The sequence below is a fragment of the Coloeus monedula genome (assembly GCF_965178545.1).
Source record: "Coloeus monedula genome assembly, chromosome: 2".
NCBI lineage: Eukaryota > Metazoa > Chordata > Aves > Passeriformes > Corvidae > Coloeus > Coloeus monedula.
The window spans coordinates 113041374-113061712 of record NC_138782.1 but is presented as its reverse complement, the minus strand read 5'-3'; the positions used below and the strand labels follow the sequence as shown (position 1 = coordinate 113061712).

Here is a 20339-nt window from a genome sequence, read left to right as displayed (position 1 = left end):
CAGGGTTTTAGCTGTCACCGCCAGTCCTGTCAAGGTCACAGAAGAACCAGCACACACAGGGTATCTAAAAACAACCAGAAAATTAATTTTGAAGGGATATTTTTAAACCTTATATTTAACAAGGTTAGCCTATGCCAGAGGACACTGTCAGCTACCTATAATTAAACATCAGCTGTATTGATTGACCTTAACTTGAGAGAGGAGTTGTTGTTGCCTGAAGCCTTTTGTAAGTGTGTGTACACAGAGCAAGAACAGACTGTGAGGGAGCTGGGACTGCAAAATAAATAGGAGAACAGGGTCTGGTTATCCTGTAAATGGCAATTCCACTGATTAAGACAGCACGTTCCTCTGCATAGGAGGAATGGTCCTTGAAGGAATTTTAAACCTTCTAGGCTGCCACACAGGGGGGAGTAGCTTAAGGAACTGATTCTAGGAAGTCAGCTGTGCACTGGAAAAGCAAGTTGTTGTTTCATGGGTGAATCAGCATTCACTAAAAGGGTATTATCCCCATGCATTGCAAGGAGTATCCACACGTTGCTGGACTCTTGGACTGTAAGTACACAAGAAAATTGAATATAGCTTCAATTTTAAAATTAGCATGAAATGCATAATCCCATGAAAAATTCAAGGCAGCCTGAGCAACTGTTTGTACCAGATAACACACATTTGAAAATAACATATCGGGAAAAGACACTTTCAAGTGAAACTACAATTATGACGTGGTAGTGTATTTTATGAGCTCATTCTTGGATCTGTAACAAGAAAACACACTTTGAAAGCTAAGATTGTGTGTGAGGACTAGGAAGATTTATGAACCAATAATGTTTTTGACGGACTTGCCATGTGATCCTAATCAAGCCATTATGCATTTGTATGGTGCTGAAGCTTATCTACACGTGTGTTCATAAATGCCTATTTTTATTGTGAACATTTTAGGACAGAGTCTGGTTTTTACTACAAAGCTATTCATCACCCAGCATAGTAACAGGCTGGTGGTGCTACTTTCATATGATTAATGATCATAAGCACCAAAGTGAGATGATTTGCCACTTTTGTCCAAGATGGAAATAATTTACAGCCTGAATGATACTGAAAAACAGACCCTGCAGATGCCTGGCTGCAATATCATCAGCCTGTGAATTTCACACAATTATTATTATTAGAAAAGCTATCTACTGTGACCTTAGCTCAACAGGGAAAATGTTATGGAAGGTAATGGCCACACGTGATGGGAAGATAACTTTGAAATATTAGGAGGTAAGTTTTACCACTCCCTTTTAATGTTATCTAAGAAACCTGTTCTCTGATCTTGCTTCAAGTTGCACTGATGTTATCTAGTGTGGAAATCAATCTTCAGATAGGTGTGCTGATAAAGGGGCTGGACATTAACTATTTAATTCGAAATCATAACTGTTATCCATTTTTAAATGACAATGGTAGTCTTCAAATAATGAGCCTTCTTTAATAACATAGCAAAATGCCTGCAATGTGGAGTGATTTTATCATGTTCTGTGTTCCAGCTCAAGGTAGTACCAATCCTGATTACTGGACAGTGCTTGTTTGAAGTTTCCAAACTTATATCCCATAGGCATATCTTCATAATGGACAGTTCTCAAAGGAATAACCACACAATCTTAATTTCCTAACATCCCCGGCAGGAAAAAGCTTAGGGTGGGTTTACAAAAGCAAGATCTCTTGTGAATCTTTTTTTATTTCAAATTCAACTGAAACCAGGAGGAGTTGACAGCATGATTGAGAGGTGCACATATGAGCTTATAAATAGAGGCCTGAAAAGATGATTTGATTTCCATTCTTTGGAATGTTACTGCTATTCAGAGATATTGCAAAGTAATCTCTGGTAAATTGCCCATGATTGAAGCAAATAGTAACTCACTGAATAGAGCCCTCTGGTCCTTACTAGGAAGAAACTCTCTGCAAAAGTTCTGAATAAGGGATGAAGGACTTTTTCTTTTGTTGTAACCCATTCCTGATTTCCTGGTAAAATAGGAACATGTGAAAACAAAATCTTCCATCTCCAAATATTTCTTGTGTCATTAAATACCATTCACGTAGCAAACAAGGCTTTTCATCCTTGGTAATTTTTAAATGTCTTTTTACATCATGATGTCCCAATATTACTTCATTCCCCAACTCTTTTTTAGTGGAAAGGGACTCTTTTGCTCAAGTAATTTTTCATATTTTTCCAATTTCCCAGAGGTGTACCTGCCTCAGCAGATGGTATGGCTTCTTCTTAATACATTTTTCAGATACCTTAATCTCTTTTCTGAACAACTGGAGAAAAAAGGACATTGAACGCTGCTGTAAGCTTCAGCATTCATTATAAACTGGTTCCATTTGAAATATGGTCCTTCCCAGTGGATTTATTTGTAGAAGCATTTAGACATCTGTCTGTAAGACCAAACTACAAATCTTGAAACTAAATCTTACTGGGAATGAGCTCTACATTTTTTTTTAAATGTAATACTTACTGGAATGTGGCTTCAGGCCTTCTCCCCTTAATTTTTTCATTGTCTTTCACTACTCGGAGTTCTTACTTTTTTCCCCCAAACGTTTTCTGCATGTAGAGTGCTGAAGGGAGTCTAAATAGGTTTTTAATGCTGTTCTGTCTTCATATGACACTTGAACCAACAACAGATACAGAAAGTGGGAACAAGTAAATTCTTGGATTAGTGAAATTACTCTAAATCCCTCTCTACAGTAATTCATCTTTTATTGTAAAACTACATTTAAATCTCTAAGTGTGTGTGATACAAAATATTAATCCTACATTAACATGTTCTCTGCATTAAAAAAAAAACCAAAAAACATCCAATCAAAGCTACCAAGCAAACCTTGTAACTTATGATTGATTTTTATATATTGTCAGTGCTAAAACTGGTGATGAAGCTGAGATGGAAGCTATAAAGCCGTAAGCTATTTAAGTCAAAATAACCAGCCACACCTTCTAAGAGGAATAAGACAACCAAGAAACCTGTAAATAAAACCATCTGTGAAAAACAATCCAGGGAGTAAACATCCAAAATGAAGCATGTCTTTCTGTGTTTCCTACCATGCTAACATAATGAGAATGAAGCACTACAAATGTTCAAAGCAGAGATCAGGGATTTTGAGCTACATCAATCTCTCTACAGTAGTCCCTCTGGTGTCATAAAGAGTGCTCTCTGCGTGTGGCTCACAGGAATGAGATCAGAACACAAAAAACCCAAACCAAAACAAAAAAAGAACACAATTGTGCTATAACTATCTAGCAAATATAAAATAAATAGCTTTTGAGTTGGAGAGTTTCTGTTATTTCAAGCAGATCTGGATAGGGACCCAGGAAAACCAAATTGCTTGCATCTTGACTAAGTTTATTTTAGTTTCTAAAAGTCATCAGTGCTCATGAGAGGAGGAGTGCTGGTTTGAATCAGGCATGTTGCAAGCAGATGTTATGCAAGCTTCCCCAAACAGCCCTGCCAATGACTGCAATCCTGAGTTATGACATTCACTGTAACTGCTGCAGCCTGGGCTCTTTTTTGGGCCACTCATCTGTTGGTTTTCCCAAAATGGGGGATATTTTTGTGATGAGTACAACAACTTGAAGATCAACATACTGTTCATTTTCAGACCAACAGAATTCGAAAACCATGTCTGAGTTTCATGGCCTATCAGTACTACAGGACAGAAATGTTAAAGTACATTATTTGTCATTATATATATATGAAGTGATACTGTTACTGAACATATATCCTGGTGTTTGGTAAGGGACAGTCTCTTGCAGTTTCCTTCTATTCCTACTTTTGAAGGCTAAAAGGATGTGATTTCCAAATACCATTCCCAAACTCCCTTGTAGGTTTTAAATTAAAATACTCCTTAAGCCTACAAGTGTATGAAATGACTACATCCTTTCATAACCTTTAAGCAAATAAATGAAGAAAAAAATGATATGAAACCTATCAAGACCAATCTCATGGAGCAGAACTACTCTGCTTTTCAAAGACACTGCAGATTCTGGGACAGGAGATGAAGTACTGTTGCTAATACAGATTACAAACTCTAAATAGAGAATGTGAGATGAGACATTATAGTTCCTACCCTGAAATGCACTCTATTTTGTAGTATCTCATAAAACTAAAAATTTGCTGCTATTCACAGTAAGATTTTTTTTTGCTTGGATATTTAAAAAGCTGATTTTCTTATTATATATCCTGATGTCAGTGTTGCGCATTTTCTATTTTTAAGTACACATTCTCCCATACTTTTACAGACTGTAATTTTGAAAAGAAAGATGTGGGATGTATGAAAGATGTGTGCAGGTAAAACAGAATAGTAGTTTTTAAATTAATTGTTCTTTACTAAAACATTTTTGTGCTTTCCATCCTTAAACAATAAAAGTACTTTGATAAAGCTTGCTTGAGCCTAACAGTCAGAACCACGTGCTCAGTAATTCCATGATATTCTTTTTGGTTAAAGAAGCAAGAAGCACTGAAATGACTTGCCCAGCAGTGCCAAACCAGTCAGTGTGAAAATTAAGAGGTTGAGACTCTGTCACCTACAACTGTGTGCTTGTGTTTCTCAGCTACGTTTCTTTCACAAAGCTTTTGTTTCGGGGCTTATGTGCAGGCACTGCGGTAAGTTCTGTATAGGGCAACAAGTGGTGAGAGAATGATTCTTGTATCGGCGAGAAGGTACTGCGTTCGTGAATAGGCTGAAGGGTTATAGTTTGTGAATAATCTGAAAAACATTTAGGCATCCGGTGTAGGGTAATGCGTTGTATTCTTCGCCCCTCTGAAATGCATGTGTGATAAGGAGGAAGGTGGGGAGAAAGGAGCTTTCCGAGCACCGAACAACGAACATCAAGCGCGGCAACGCTGAAGCAAAACACAGGAGACGCTGCCGGTGACTAGCGCGATGGGAGAAGCAAGGGCGCACTCCCGATAGCCTGGATAGCAAAGGGATTTCTTAATATTGAGGGTCATCAGACCGTGAAAAGTTTTCCACAGGAAATTATGGAGATCTCATCCTTGGGAGAGATGTTCGCCCAAGCTGTCCTGTCAGCTCCTGGCACGACCCTCCCTGAGCGAGCAGAGCCTGCGGCTCCAGCCTCCAGGGACCGGGGATTGAGCCCCTCCCCGGGTACCAGCGCTGCCCTTCACCCCCCGCGGCCCCGGGTAGCCGCTCCCCCTGCCCTTGAACTCCCCAGCCCTCGGCTCAGCCCTCAGGGGGCGGCGGCGGCTCCCCCGCCCCGCGGGGTCACGCCGGGCCAGGCCCGGTCGGTGGCTCGCCAGGCTCTGGCCAGGCCGCGGCGGGGCCCTGGGGCTGTGTGGGCGCTCGGTCCCCGCCGCGGAGTCGGAGCCGCTCCCGGGGGACCCGCGGCCGCTGCCGCCTCCCCCGGGCCGGGCCGGGCCGGGCCGGGCCTATAGAGCGCGCGGCGCCGGGATAGAACGGCCGCGCCGGGGCCGCAGCGCCCCCCGGCGGCGGCTGGCGGGGGCGGCGCGGAGCGGGCAGAGAAAGGGAGCAGGGACAGTAATGGCGGCCAGTTAGAGCCGGGCTGAGCCCGAGAGGCGGCGGCGACAGCGGCGGGAGGAGCCGGCGCGGCTCCGACTGCGCCTCTGCCCGGCGGAGCGGCTTCCCCGGAGGGCTTTTCTTCCTTCCTCCCTCCTCCCCCCTTTCCCCGTCTCCCTCCCCTTCCCCTCCCTGCCCGAGCCCCCGCCTGTCCGCCCTCCCTCCCTCCTCCCTCCGCGCCGGCGGCGGCGGCGGCGCCCCCCGTGTCCCCCCTCGCCGGGGCCATGGTGAACACCAGGAAGAGCTCTCTGCGCCCCCTGGGCAAAGCGGCGGCCGCGGCGGCCGGGGCCGGCAGCCATTTCATCTCGTCCCGCACCCGGTCTTCTAAGAGGGGCACCAAGGCAGATGCGGCCGGGCTGGAGGAGGCGGCGGCAGCGCGGGTGAGGACCGCGGGATCCGCGGGGGACCGGGATGGAGGGAGGCGGCGAGGCCGGGGAGTCGCTGGGGACAGCGCTGTTGGTGCCGGAGGGGGGGGGGGGGCGCGGGCACGGGAGCCGGCGGGGGGCGGGTGCCGAGACGGCTGTCGGAGGGACGGCGGGGCCGACGGGCAGCCCGTGGCGAGGAGGCACCGCGGAGCCGGCGGGGACGCGGGGGACGGCTGCGGAGAGCCGCAGTCCCTGCGGGGCCAGCGCCGGGGCGGCGGGGGCCGCTGACAGGGGCGGGGGCGGCGGGGACACGGGCGGCGGAGTGGCCGCGGTGCCGGTGCCCGGCGGGGTCGGCGGCGGGCGGGGGTCCGGAGGGGTCCGGCGGCGCGGGGCTCCCCCTGCGGCCGCGCCCGGCGCTGCCGCCGCTAGACAAAAGTTGGGAGCTGCGCCCGCAGCAACTTCGCAATAAACCTCGGCCGGGTTTGGTTTGTGTGTATGTGTGTGTTTGTTTGTTTTTTTTTTTTCCCTTTTCCCTAAATGACCTCCATTTGGCTGGCGGCTGCTACGGGAGGAAGCTGGTGTTCGGGAAAGCTCCCCGGCCCGTTTTTGTGGCACGGAGGGTATGATTTTTACCATCAAGTTTAAGTTGAATGCTTTCCCAGCCGAACTCTCTGTGGTAGCGTTGGTTAGACGGGCTAACGGCAAGTGAAATTCTACAGCCCGATTTGGGGAATTACCATTTGGTAAACTCTAACCGGAAGAAAGAATTCGGGAGTCTCCTTTCTTCCGTGTCTATAAACAGCTCTGTTGACAAAACGTGCAAATTTTTGTTTTTAATTATCGAAGAATCACAGAATCAATGAGGCTGGAAAAGACCTCTGAGATCATGGAGTCCAACCTATGACCCAACACCACCTTATCAACCAGACCATGGCACTGAGTGCCACATCCAGGCTTTCCTTAAATAGCTCCAGGGCGGGTGACTCCACCGCCTCCCTGGGCAGCCCGTTCCCAATGTTTAATGATCCTTTCTGTGAAGAAATTCCTCCCACAGGAGGAATTGTAGGCAGGACTTTTTCTTTGGTTGATGCAACTTCGTGTATTGCTTTAAAGGTTTAGACTAGTGTTTATAGCTGCCTGCTCTGCGTGTATATTATAAAAACAATATAAATATGGAAGTGAAATTGGGGGGTCCGAGTGTTTGGCAGTCCTGCACTGACTGACCGCGTCCCTGCCCTGAAAAGGAGGAAGTTAATCAGCCCAGTAGAAAAACAGCAGCAGCAGCAGCCAGAGGCAGATCAGAAGGATGACACCTGGAATTCTCAGAAAACCTTTTACCCCATCCATTTGGTCTAAAATACTAAACCAAATACAAATCACTTATGAGATATCCTATACCTTCTCTGCTTCTCTTTCAGTCCTTTCATACTTCACGGGTTTTCCCTTCCCCCATATTTTCCTTGTTCCCTATCTCTTCCTCGTTTAATTTCAGTGGACTCCTGGGGATGCAGCACCATAGCTGTAAAAAGCTGTTCTGCTTGTTCTAGTGTGCAGTTTCTGTTTATTCATATCGTGGGTCTTGTGGTTTGTGAAGCAAAATTTGAAGTAACCCTTACCGGCTTACTTCTCAGGGAGTTTACTGGTGCTAAGAAAACTAGCTTGGGCTTCTTTCCAAGTATTTTTAATTACTGAATGTGGGTTTTTTTTAACTACAAATCACTAAAATGTTTACATTATGTTATTGTCATGGTGTAAGGAAAGGAGATGGTGCAAAATAGTGTAAAATATTGTAAATACTTCCCAGGATATTGCCCACACTTCTAAAAGAGCATTTCTTCTAAAGTTAAATGTAAATTTTGGTGTGTGGGAATGAACTTGTTTCACTTCACAACAAATCTCATGCGTTTGAGGTGGAATTTTTCTTTCCTTTTAAGATGTAATTGCCAAATATGAGCTGAAGTTATCCAAGAACAGGTTTTTTTTCTTATTTCCCCCATCCAGTGTGTTTTATAAAGTATATATATATCTCACTGTATTTTAAAGTTCTTTCTGTATAACTCTTTTTATTCTTTAGATGTAAGAGCTGTCAGCAATACAGTGTCTTTCTGTGCTTCTGAATCTTCTTGAAGTAGTGCCAGAGAAGGATCTCAGTGATTAGGACATGAATAAGTATAGCAGTAAGGAGACAAAGCCTTTGCTTTTGGAAGCGAGTGTCGGAAGACAGATAGTGAGGCTGTGTTCAGAAAGCGTGCTGGGATCATCTTCATGCAGTTGTATGTAATTTTTTTTTTTTTTTGCAGTTGACTTGGAACAGTGTGTCCTTTTAAAATCTTTTGGGTGTCACATCAGGAAACCAGCCTTGCTACCAGCAGTTAATCGGGTTAATAGGCAGCTTGAGTTTGGAGCTCTGGCAGAGATGGGATGCTTCTTGTTTGCAGTGTGTGATTTAATTTTCTTGCATGGAGCTTCTGACCTGGACTTCCTGTGAAATGCTCTTCAGTGGGAGTGCTTGTAGCCAACTTTCAGAATGTGTTTTAAAAGATCATCTGTCTGTTCCTTATTAGCAACAAAAACTGAGTTAGTAACCTAATGGCATCCTGTAAGATGCTGAGTAGACCAAATGAGGGGATAGGACTTGCCTTCTATCTCTTCTGTATCTATTTCCTTTCTTTCTTATTTTTTCCTCTTGGCTTTTCCTGATACACTTTTTTTTTTGTGTGCGTGGTTTTTGTTTCTTTTTTTCATTTGTTTGGGTTTTTTTTTTGCATACATTTATAAGTATAGGCTTAATTCTCTCCCAAGAACTTGAGTTTCTAGTATTCTGCTTCAATATTATGCTGAGTTACATGTGAATGGTGTCTTTTTTTGTTTGATCTGAATCTGGAAGCACCACACATTTTGTGGAAATGGACTGTAATTGTCTAAATGCCTTTATCATGTTCAGTGTATTCCCTCTGTAGTACTTGCTCAGCTTGGAGAAAGCAATGACATCAGGCTTTGAAAAGTAAACTGGTTTGAATTATTGATTGGCGACCATGCAGTCAGTGATGGAGATGAATACGTGTGTGTCTGTCTGCTGACCAGAAGCCAGATTAAAATGAACAAAATCCCTCACTAAATGGATCAAGGAGCCAAGAAGTTTATTGTCTGAGATGATGTCATAGCAGAGTGCATAGAGAGAGTACAGAGGGGAAAAATTGGGCTTTATTTTCTTCCTGTTTCCAAGACTGACTTACACACTACTTAGTAGGTGTTGAAGCTATGCTTATGTAAATATATATTCTATTGTTATACAAATTATACATATATAAAAATACTTTTTTTTTTTCATTTGAGCATTAAAACTTGAGAAGTGTTCTAGCTTTATACTAAAGCTTTCTGAGAAGAAAAACCTCATCAAAATCTTCTACAGAGACATAGAATTTTATGGCTTATAGATCCAGTGGACTGTATTCGTACTGTGAAAAAATTGGGGATCCTGTGACCATAAGTGGTTAAATTTGCACTTTGTATCTACTAATGTCTGATGTTTTCAGACACTGAGTTGCGATTGCTGGTAACGCTTCCTTGGCAATTGAAATGATTTTTCTTACACAACAAATCAAAAGTGTTGATCAAGAATTTATTGTGTAATAAACACTCTTAAATCACGTCACTGTGCTAGTTAGACATTTTAGAAATGTATACAAGGTTAGCTTAATTTAATTAGCCAAGAAAGCATTAGCAGTGCCTTAAGAGATACTTGAGGGCACGGTGATAATTGTAACACATGATCCTCACTAAAAGCAGTGCTGCCAACATCGTTCAACTTGCGCAGTGCAACCTAGAGCTCTCCATTGTACTTAATTGCTAATGGGAGCGAACAGGGGCTGCAGGAGTGACATCGGGTGCTGGAGTGTGGGAAGGTAGAGAGATAAGCAGCATTTTTGTGCCCTGTGATACCCGCGTGTTTCAGTGTCTCTCGCTGTACTTTCTCAGTCTGTAGCAATAGAAATGTTTTCTGATTTCTGGGCAATAATGTAGCTTTTGTAGCATAAACTCGTTGCTACAATTTACTCCTCGAAAAACCTTTAATGGTCAGCTGTTGAAAACATAAAAACTAACTTTAAAAACTACTATAATTTCTCTTAAAATACAAGTTTTAAACGTAACCAGTAGAGCTTTCTAAAAATTAAGTTTTCCTTTATGAAAGACGCTAATTAGCATGTTTTCTTCATTGTCTGTGCAAAGTGTCTCATGGTGTTCTGGATGCTCTGCTGTTTAGTATAAAGCTATAGAAAAAGTTAGATTTTCCTCCTTATACTGGAGAAATGACACTTGCCGGCCACCTGCATATAAAGCTCTTCAAGAAAAAAGCTCCTTTCCAATATCTGTGTTTTAAAGAAGTGCATTGCCTTCCTGTTTGAGTTTGCAGTAACATCAGTAAAGGTGCTGAGGCTAATGCTTTTACAGTTCTTTGAAATGCATCCTGAAATATAAAGCCTTGTGAAGTTATTCCAAACAATTTAATTTAAAGGAAGATTCCCAGGAAAGCTCATCTTTTTGGTGTGCAATAAAATCTCAGGTTCTTTCTGGTTTAGTGGTCTGCTGCTCTTTGGGGGCTTAGCAGGGAAAAATCAGTGTTCTAAAATAAGTCGTGCAGGCCATTTCTTGGCTGTGTGGTGTTAATACAGCTGCGAGCAGTGGGAAATGGAGCAATTGTTGGAACCAATCTTTGTTCAGGGTTCTGTCAAAATACCATACAGTTGGCATTCATGATACTTTTGTGGTTCTGAAGGGCTATCCTGAGTTTGAATTCTTCTTACATATCCTGCCATATCAGTCCGGGCTGCTTTCAGAAGTCAGGACACCTCTGAAGTGTCCATGGTTTGTTCTGGGAGGCAGTGGTGCATCCTGTTAAAAGCTGGCTATCCTTGCTGTCAGGCTGTTCCACGGCCTTCAAAGGAAGCGATCTAAGGGCTAATCCAGTGAGTGGATAAGACCTCCAAAGAGTACTCAGGAAATGGTGTTGAAGTTTTGTGTGCTGCATTGCTTCCTCTGAATATTGAGCTTGTCCCAAAGTAATACTAATAAAAGCTACTTCTCCATCTACTGTCTCTGTTTGAACTTCAAGCAGAAGGTTTGACCCATGTCTGTGAGACAGCCCATTACAATTTTGCAAGAGTTTCATACAGCTTGGGGTTATGCAAGATAATTAGCTCAGGTAATTATATTCTGATCACCTCCATCCCCCTGCAGTTTCAGTTGCATGTGGTATGGTTTTGCACATCCTGTCCTAAATTGTTGAGTGATTGCTATGCTGTGGAAAAGTTCTAATTCCAATCTAATGATGCTTTGAATGATTTCTCTGTAAAACTATAAAACCTGTCTGGAACCAAAGCATGCAGCAAGTAGGCATCAGTGAGCTGAAGCTTTCATTGCTGTGAATTTTGTGTGCTGTTTTGTAGCTGTGACTCTTTGAAAGATTACTGATTGTTTATTAGATGTTTTAGCTCTAATGGATTACTTTTTCTGTGGGTAATATCACTCATGAACCCATTTATTGCAAAGGGAGCTGACAATATGTTTTTATCCTTTTTTTTTGTGTACACTTCATGCTTTGCTGGTTTTTCTAAACAATTTTTCAGTCTGACTTCACTCTTGAAATATTGTCTTCATTACCTTTGATGGGATTTTCATGGTTTATTTTAACCATTAATTCTGCTTTAAATTGTTCAAGTGTTGGTTTGCATTTATACTTGTTTGGACTCTTTTTATGAATAAATTTAGTTTCTTTCTGCTTGCTAGTTACTAAAACAGGCAACTTTTCAACCAGTTGTAAGATTAATGTGTAATCTTTTGTAAGCCTTTTCGTTTTGCACTGAGTGTGCGTATGCTGTAATAGCTTCAACTCCGGCTGAATTGGTATGAAGGAGGCGGCTTTAGTTCTCCTATTAGACTTACATAATTTAGAAGCTTCTCCAGGTTCCATGGTTCTTGTAGCCTGTACTGAATTTTGTGGTTTCAGCTTTATGCTTCTAGTAGTGTCTGTTGATGGCCTGACTAATGTAAAGCTGTGATAGAATGTTTGTGTCCAGTTGCACTTGGAGCAGATGCTTCGGTTTGGGTGTTTTCATAGTTTGGGAGAGGGGCATTTTGCTTTTCTCCAGCCTCCAGTCAGTTCCTTCATTTAAAATGGATAAATAGTTGAGCCAAGCTATTTAAATAACCTGAAATGAAGAAGCTGTTCATTTTCTACATGTGGAAGAGATTACTTGCGGTGAAATTTGTTGCCGTGCTTCAGCAATCCCTCATTCCAAATACTTAATAACTATCCTCTGTTATTTCTCTGATTTATCTTTCAGGCTTTGAATTTTGTTTTTATTATGATTTAAATTACAGTAGATTAATCTTAAGATTTCATGTCACAGTTATACACAATTTTAATTTCTTTTTTCTCTTTTGAAAATATTGTCTTCAAGTGCATTTTAGCTAGGGGTGATGAAGTGTTTTTTAATCCCCTTTTTTTATCCACACAGAAGGCCACCATCCTGTAGCTTCCCTTGCTACAGACACTTCCTTGCTTAGGTTACTGAGCCTATTTCCTGGTCGTGTTCAAACCTTGGGGAATAGTCTGGTCCATGGATTCTCACTCTGTTCTCCTCTTTGCTATCCTCATTCAGATCACTCTGCTTCTTTATTTAGGTTTATAGTAGTGTTGAAGGAGGCCATGTCCTATAAGCTTTGTTTAGGATGTGACTGTTAAGCAGAAACAGAATGGACTTTTGAGGACTGAAAGTAGGAAAAAACATTTGAATGCTTTTGTTTTTTCCACATCAGAGTTGTAATCATTCTTGATTCTCAATCCATTACATAAATATAATTTGTGCTTTAAAAGTCTTTGTTAACAGGGTCTAAAAACTCATAGAAATGGTTAACGTAGTTCTGACTAAAAATGTGTTGCTTTTAGTATTCCTTCTGTGTTAAACAAGGAGGATCAGTGGTTTTAAAAACTTACCTTAAATGAATCTACTAGAAAAATGTCTAAGTGAGGTGTGGACCCCATACAGCAAATAGAGAACTCTTCTCAGTGGACTTGTTCTTCTGCAGGTGTGTGATTTCACATGTGCTGTGAGCTCTGGCTGTGAACTCTGCAGTTGTGAAAACAACAGACTCGCCAGTATTAATGCTTGCCAGGCCATTTGATCAGCTGGATCAGGATCACGTTACTGGTCCAGCTGAAACTAATCCTCTTCTCCACATCCTCTGGCTTCACCTTGCCTCCCCTCCATCCTTCTGATTTGATTATCAGCTGAAATTTCACAGTGTCACCCTAATTTTGGTGAAGGCACAGAGGAGAAGAGTGCTTGTGGTGGAAATGCTTGGAGTGGGCTGCTGATGATGGGAGGATAAACCTCAGCTCACTATTTATGGCCTCTGTCACAGTTTGGCAGAGGCTGCTCTGTAGGTCACTCTCCCTTTCGTTCATGAACCAAGTAACCTGTAGATTGCAAGAATTTTTTGTGTGTCACAGTGAAGCTGTTGACAGGCACTCCCTCAGTGTGGATACAAACAGGTGTCTTTTTCTATAACAGACAGAGGGAATGGTTGCAGGTGTGAAAATCCCCAATTAACAGTGCTTATATTTTTAACTTGTAAACTTTTAACTTTTCTCAAAAGCTTTCACATTTATTAAATAACGTGAATTCTAGGGTTGAAGAGTTCCAGGAAGTAAAATGGAAATCAGTTGAAATAAAAAACCAGATCTTCCAGTGCAAGAAATATGTTTGGCTTTTTATTTTATCTGAACGAGTGGGGAAGAATTTTTTCTTCTGAAAAAATCTAGATGATGGTATTCTTTGTGTTCTTAATGGCTATTATTGACATTAGCATTGTTCACTGAAAAAAAATACAGAAGCTGAATGTTAAAGTAATTCAGATCATTCTGCAGTTGAGGCATTCTTTACTATCATTACCACTAATGAAATACATCGTTAATAGTTGTTTATTCCAAGATCATCAAGCACTTAAGCATGAATATTATTTTTCCTTAACACCTGTGGAGAGCCAATGTCTGATAAACGACTGTGTGCAAACAAGTGGAAATTAGAGAACTGCAACCAGGAGATGCGTTCTTTTAAGCTGATGTCTTTTTTCAATCTGTCAGCAAGGTTAACGTATCAGGGTCTTCATGAAACTTGGAGTTCTCACTAAGGTAGTTAATGTGCTCTAATCTCAATACATTTATTTCTCAGTTTCTTGTCAGTTGGGCAGAATCGTAGAATGGTTTGGATTGGAAGGGATGTTGAAGATCATCTTATTCCAGCCCCCGCCATGGGCAGGGACACCTTTCACTAGACCAGGTTGCTTAGAGCCCCATCCAATCTAGCCTTGAAGTAAAAGTGCTCTTACACTGCAGTTTTAGGACACAAAGGTAGATATTCAGCCTGCAGCAATATGTTGTGTACCATCACAAAAAGAGTCTGCTGTATTGTGCTCGACCTCAAGTTGAGTCATGTTACCTTCTTTCCTCAGACCAGTGTATCAGGTCTTTCCTCTTCCCACCAAGCAGTCAGTCAGTTCTCCCCTACAAGAGAGGCTGAGGGCATTTACCAGGAAAATGTGGGTTGGGGTGGGGATGAGAGGAGCTTGTGAGGTTGTTGGTGCTGGAGACAGTGGTAGTGTGGTGTGTCATCCTGAAATTAGGGCATAGTGTGGATGTGTAAGGCAAGGTGTGGTACCTGGTTTGAGCATGGTCATGAGAGCATTTCAGCTACTGAACATTTGTACCAAGCATAAGGAGAGTTTTACTCTTTTTTTTTTCCCCCACTCTTTTTGATGAAGAGTGGTGAACTTAAAAAAAAAAAAAAACAAACAAAAAAACCAAAACATGGAAATAGGATTTGAAGGAATTTATTAGACACCAGTCAGATGACATGATGGCAGCCATGAGAAAATTTGTTCATCTAGTAAATAGAATTCGGAACCAAACAAAACTTAAAATATCTCGAACAGATTGTGAAACCTTCTGATTTTTTAAAATTGTTTAGTATGCCTAGCCCAAAAATGCATTCGGAAGGATACCTAAGCTCTTCCCTAACTCTCATCAATAGATCTTAATGCAGATCTTTAATGCTATTAAATTTTTAGGAGTTAATGTTTTAGTCCATATTTTTTACCTTTGCAGAAACTGATACACAAGGGAACAAGTGGCTTATCCAGAATAAGTGGACAGACAGTTAGACAGTGGTTTTGCTGTATTCTGTTGGTGTTTGAAATGTGTTGTAGTTTCAGAGAAACCAAGTTATTTGTTAACTGAATAGTTACATGAAGGCGAAGATGAGACATGAGCTTAACTAATTGGGGTGCTGGGGATACAGTCACATTTTTTTCATGAATAAAAGTTATATTTTGGAAAGACAATTTTATCTTTTTGTACTGTGGGATATAAAAGTTTATTAAATGCACTAAATAGCCTGGAGTATTTTAGATATTTTAATGGACAGCCAATTTCTAGAAGACTAGTCCATTTCAAGAACTTTGAATGAACTGGTAGGAGAAAAGGCAGACCAGATTTTTTTCACATGTATTTTTAAAATAAGAATCCAGATTAATATTCTGGGACATCCAAGAAGATGTGTTGTTAATCACAATATGTATTTTAAATTAGAAAATAGAAAGTTAGAAATAACCAGAGGACCTGGATTCAGTTTCTCCAAAGTTAGTAAAAATAAGATTGAGACATGTCTGAAGTCGTTGTCTTTTCATAAAATGAAGTGGAAAAAGTTATGTTTCAGTACCAGAAGCTAGGATTTAACTAAAATTAGAAGGAGAGGCTTTTGAAAACCTATAGCTGAAACAGATTTTTTTGAAAATGTTTATTTCATTATTATTAAGAGAAAGTAACTTTCAGGGTTTTTCACGCTTGTTTAGTGGGTTAAAAAGAAAAGCTGTTTGTGCATTTCATAAAATGCAGAGAAATAGGATTGGTCAGGTGAAGACTGAATGTCAGTGCATTAATTTCATGTCTTAAACATGGGGAGAGGCCACAGAAAAGAGGAAAAACAATTGCTGCAACATTCAGGAGAGTGTGTTGAAAAGTTGCCTGAGTGAGGAGCTGTATGAGCAGTCGTGCGAGTGTTCAGGGTGTGGCAGACAGTCAGCAGGGTGTGCCCCACAAACTGTATGGCGAGGACAGCAAGTTTGACCATGGTGGATAACTCAGATATTCATGTCTGCATGCCTGTGTCTGAGTATAGATGAACCTGTGGCAAACCAGACAGAGTCTTTTTCAGAAATTGCAAGGTGTGGTTGTGGTTTGAATGTTATATCATCTCTTACTTGAGAACTCTGTGAACTTGTGTTCACATGCTTGCAGATGCCAGTGGTAGAGATGGTTTGTATTCGTCCTCTATGTCCAAAACTACTGGATTAGGATTATTTTAGGGTGTTCAGATCAGCAGTATAGTGAAGACTTCTTTGGTTATTCTGTTGGGCAGGAGATTCAGCTTAAAACACAGAAGAAACAAAACCCCCTTACCCTTTCCCCTTCAAGATGCTATAAGTAATCTTTGTATTTTAACTTGGGAATTAATCAAATGTCGTGCTTTAGCCAGCTGGTTCCTGTGATACACCTGAAGGCACCTGTCAGTGAGTACTCCCCCAGTAAGTGTATTCTTCAGTCCTGCTGAAAGACTGTACTGGTTAGTCACTGTTCTAAGAGGATAAATTGAGAAGGAAAAGGTCAGTTTTATTAATTGATTTCTGGTTTGTGTTTTCCAAAACTTAAGGACTCTACATGTTATAAATAAAGCTCTGTTAGAATCAAATTAGTGTTTTGAAATTTAGGGATGGATAGAGAAGAGACTACAGGTGGTAACATATACCAGGCTATTTGTAGCTTGCTCATAAACGTGTATTGTAATAAACAGTTTTTCTGTCTTTCTTCTATTCATTCAAAGCAGAGAAAGCATACAGGTAAGTATGCAGCTATATATATTTTCTTGCTTTATATTCATTTTAGCTTTTGTTTCTAGATTTATCAGTACCATCATTCAAGTGCCTTCAGTGAAGGTGTGTTACTATCTTGCCTCACTGTCTCTTCCTAAATTGAATGTTAGCTCAACAGCTGATTTGTGCTACTCATTCAGTTGTCACATTCCATTTTACTCTTGAAACCAGAGATAATGAAGACTGTGTTTTGCCAGTCTAGACCATGGATGGTATCCTGTTAATGCCAGTTATTTCCTTATCAGCAAGAGTGCTTTCTGTAAGAGGTGGTCCTGGTTGTTCTGGATCACAGCTGGAGTTTGCTGTGTCTCTCTTTTCTGTTGGATCAATGCAGTTGCACTAAATTTTGTTTCTCTCTTTGTACCTTCTGACACTATGTAAAGTCATTTTTTGATTCTTCTGTGCTTACTTTTTCTTTGTTGCTTTGGTATGCTTGAAGGCAGTTTCTGACATGATGAAGGTTTTATTAATTCATATTCTCTGCGTTCTCTCAGCATGTGAGTGCATTTGCTTCAGTGCCAGTGTTTCATTAGGAGCTTTGAGTTCAGTGCATTGGTTCCTACTTCTGCAATTGCATTATTAATTTCTTAATTTTTAAGTTTGATGCTTGTATCATACCTTTCTAGTCCCAGAACATTTTCATGATATCTACCGTTAAGTAATAAGTTTCTGGGTTGAAACTGAAGTGCTATTTTTAATCATTAAAGGTATAAATGGTTTGAGACCCAGTTCCTTGAGGGAGCAAGTTGAGTGCTGTGGAATCATTAGACCTATTCTGCTATAAATGGGAGGAAGCAGTGGATAGACTGCTCTCTGTAAAGGCTTCCCAAATTGAAATTAATTTCCTTTCTTGTTCTAGCATATCCCAGTTTGGGTAGTCTCTTGAGTGTTATGAAAACTCTATCTCCATATTTTGCTGTGGGTAGGTGAAGGTTCTGGATGGTAGTCTAAGTGTGATTTGATTCCCTAGAGCTTGAATTTTTAAGATTGCCTGTTAACTGGAAAATGAAGCTTGGGTTCTTGGTAATCTATTTAAAATTTCTGTGATTTCAACTTTGTAGTGGAAATTGTGATTTCAAATTTGTCACTACTTCATGGTAAAACATTTTCTGTGTTAGTGCATCTTACACAGCATGTATCCTGACACAGGTTAGTATTTGGACTTGAGTATCTTAAATTTTAACTTGGTTTGTACTTGCTGAGTTTGTGTGTAGAGTTAATATGCAGACAAGTGAGGCTCAGCTGAAAATAACAGCCTAAACAAAGAATAACCTAATTAAATAAACCCCTTAATTGCTAGTCTGGTTCCTTAGGCAGCTGCAAGGAACTGATCGCTCATGTGATCACACTGACAGTCTGCTCTTCCAGTTTCTGAAGCTATTTGCCAGTATATGTTCATTTGACAGCATTAGAGATCTCAAAGATACTCAGCTTTTATAAATTTTGTGAATATTGGTAGCAGAGGGAGATCTGAAGTAGCAGAATTTGTCTCCATTGCCAGTATTTTGTTTTAGCTGCCAGCTGACAGGACAAATGAGGGACCTTAGCCGATCATGAGACCAGAGGCAAGGCACTGGAGGAAACACAGAGAAAGGTGATGTTAGGAGACTCGGAGGAGTTTGGCTTTTTGCATGGAAAGGGGTGGAGATGGACTAAAGGAACCTGTGCATTACTAATTTCACTGCTGGCAAAACAGCTTTAATGTTACCCCTTGTAAAGCTTTGTTGCATGCTGCTTCATCTTTCCTAGTTTCATTTTCTGTCTCGCTTAGCCGGTTTCAAACTGGTTCTGTGGCTTACCTTGAAACTCTGCTTCTATCCTTTGCAGGGGAGCTTGTGTAGTTTCGGAAAGTAGTTACTAAAATTGACTTAAGCACGGTTGTATTTCTCTAAGTCCACAAGTAAACTCATTACTGAATAAAGCAAAAAGTATATACACAAATGCTTATAGTGTTTAGAAGTGAATATGAAGGCTATTAAAATTTTGTAAAAAGTTGGTAATTTGTAGTTTCAGAGTGTTATGGAAAACAGCCAGGTGCTGTCCATGTATTTTATAGTGCTGTGCATGGTGTGGGTGTTTTGTATTTAGGAATGGTTGTTGTTACTCTGCTACCACTTTGACCAAGTCTTCCTTTTAAGTACCAAATTCTGCTTAATCTAATTTGAAGTTCTAATTATGAGCTTTTAGTATAGATATTATTTTGAGTTACATTGATTCATGTCCTGAAGAAGTGAAATAATGAGGAAGAAAAAAGTAAGATTTTTTTTTTTTTTTTAACTAGAGTTAAGTGAGTCTTGAGATTGAATCTTCGTATAGACCTCTTTCTTCCCTGGATTTATCTTGACAGGCTAAAAATTACCAAAGCTAAATCTACTTTTAAAATGACATATGAACGTGGGCTGGTTAACATTTAATACTAGTTTTCAGTGTTTAGTACTTTTTAGTGTCATCAAAAGTATTGATAAGTATTATCACCTTAACATATGTAGTAAATAAATACTATATCATAATGAATACTGTATTAATTTATTAGTGGTATTATAAGTATTTAGTTAATATTTGTTAAAATATATATTTGGGACAAAATGTTAAGGTGTGATGCAGACAGCCTATTTCACTTGAAGCTTTCTGTTTCTACAGACAGTGGTCTTGTCTTCAGCTTGTGTTTTTTTCTTGCACTATATTTTGTACTTGTCTGATCCCTCATGAAATTCTTAACATCATTGACAAGGTAGGAAGTTCATGTAGCAGAAGGAAAGTGAGCTTTTGAAGCTCTAGTGAGCTGGTCTAGTTTATGGGTGGGTCAGAGAAACATCAGAAGATGATCAGAGGACATTGGAGAGGTGCTGTCTAGTCAGGCAGAGGAGTGCATGGACTCTCCCTGTGTCACAGTGGTGCTGAGTTGTCTTGTCAAACTGCACCCATACATTTGGATTTCACTTTCTAAATACTGTGCTGTGATATTGTCCTCCTCTCTTAAAAATTAAGCATTTTCTTTTTTAGTTTTCTTGATTACATGACACGTGATGTTGAAGTATCTGGAGTATAAAGCAGATTGTTGTTGTTAATAAGCCTGATGAACAAATGGGACTTCTGTGGTGATCTCCGTGTGTATAAATAAAATTATCTTTTTGTCATAGTTCAAGTGCTTAGTGACAATTCCTGGACCTTAATATTTGAAAATTGGTTCTCTGTTGTTGCAATAAAGGATATTCAGTTTTTTAACCATAGAATCATAGAATGGTCTGGGTTGGAAGGAACCTTAAAGATCATCTAGTTCCAAAACCCTTGCCATGGAAAAGGACACCTTCCACTATCCCAAGCTGCTCAAAACCACATCCAGCCTGGCCTTGAACACTTCCAGGGATGGGGCAGCCACAGCTTCTTTGGGCACCCTGTGCCAGGGCCTCACCACCCTCA

At 40.8% G+C, this 20339-nt stretch overlaps 1 protein-coding gene across 2 annotated transcripts in view; it reads left to right on the top strand.

Moving 5' to 3' along the window:
• The first annotated feature begins 5534 nt into the window (after nt 1-5534).
• The window catches only part of ATAD2B (ATPase family AAA domain containing 2B), a 75316-nt gene continuing 60511 nt past the window's right edge, over nt 5535-20339 (top strand). For both annotated transcript variants that reach the window (XM_082277111.1, XM_082277110.1), the window contains exon 1: nt 5535-5945. In XM_082277111.1, coding sequence (XP_082133237.1) covers nt 5790-5945 — 156 coding nt within the window. In that variant the 5' untranslated portion in view covers nt 5535-5789. The remainder of the gene's footprint in view (nt 5946-20339) is intronic.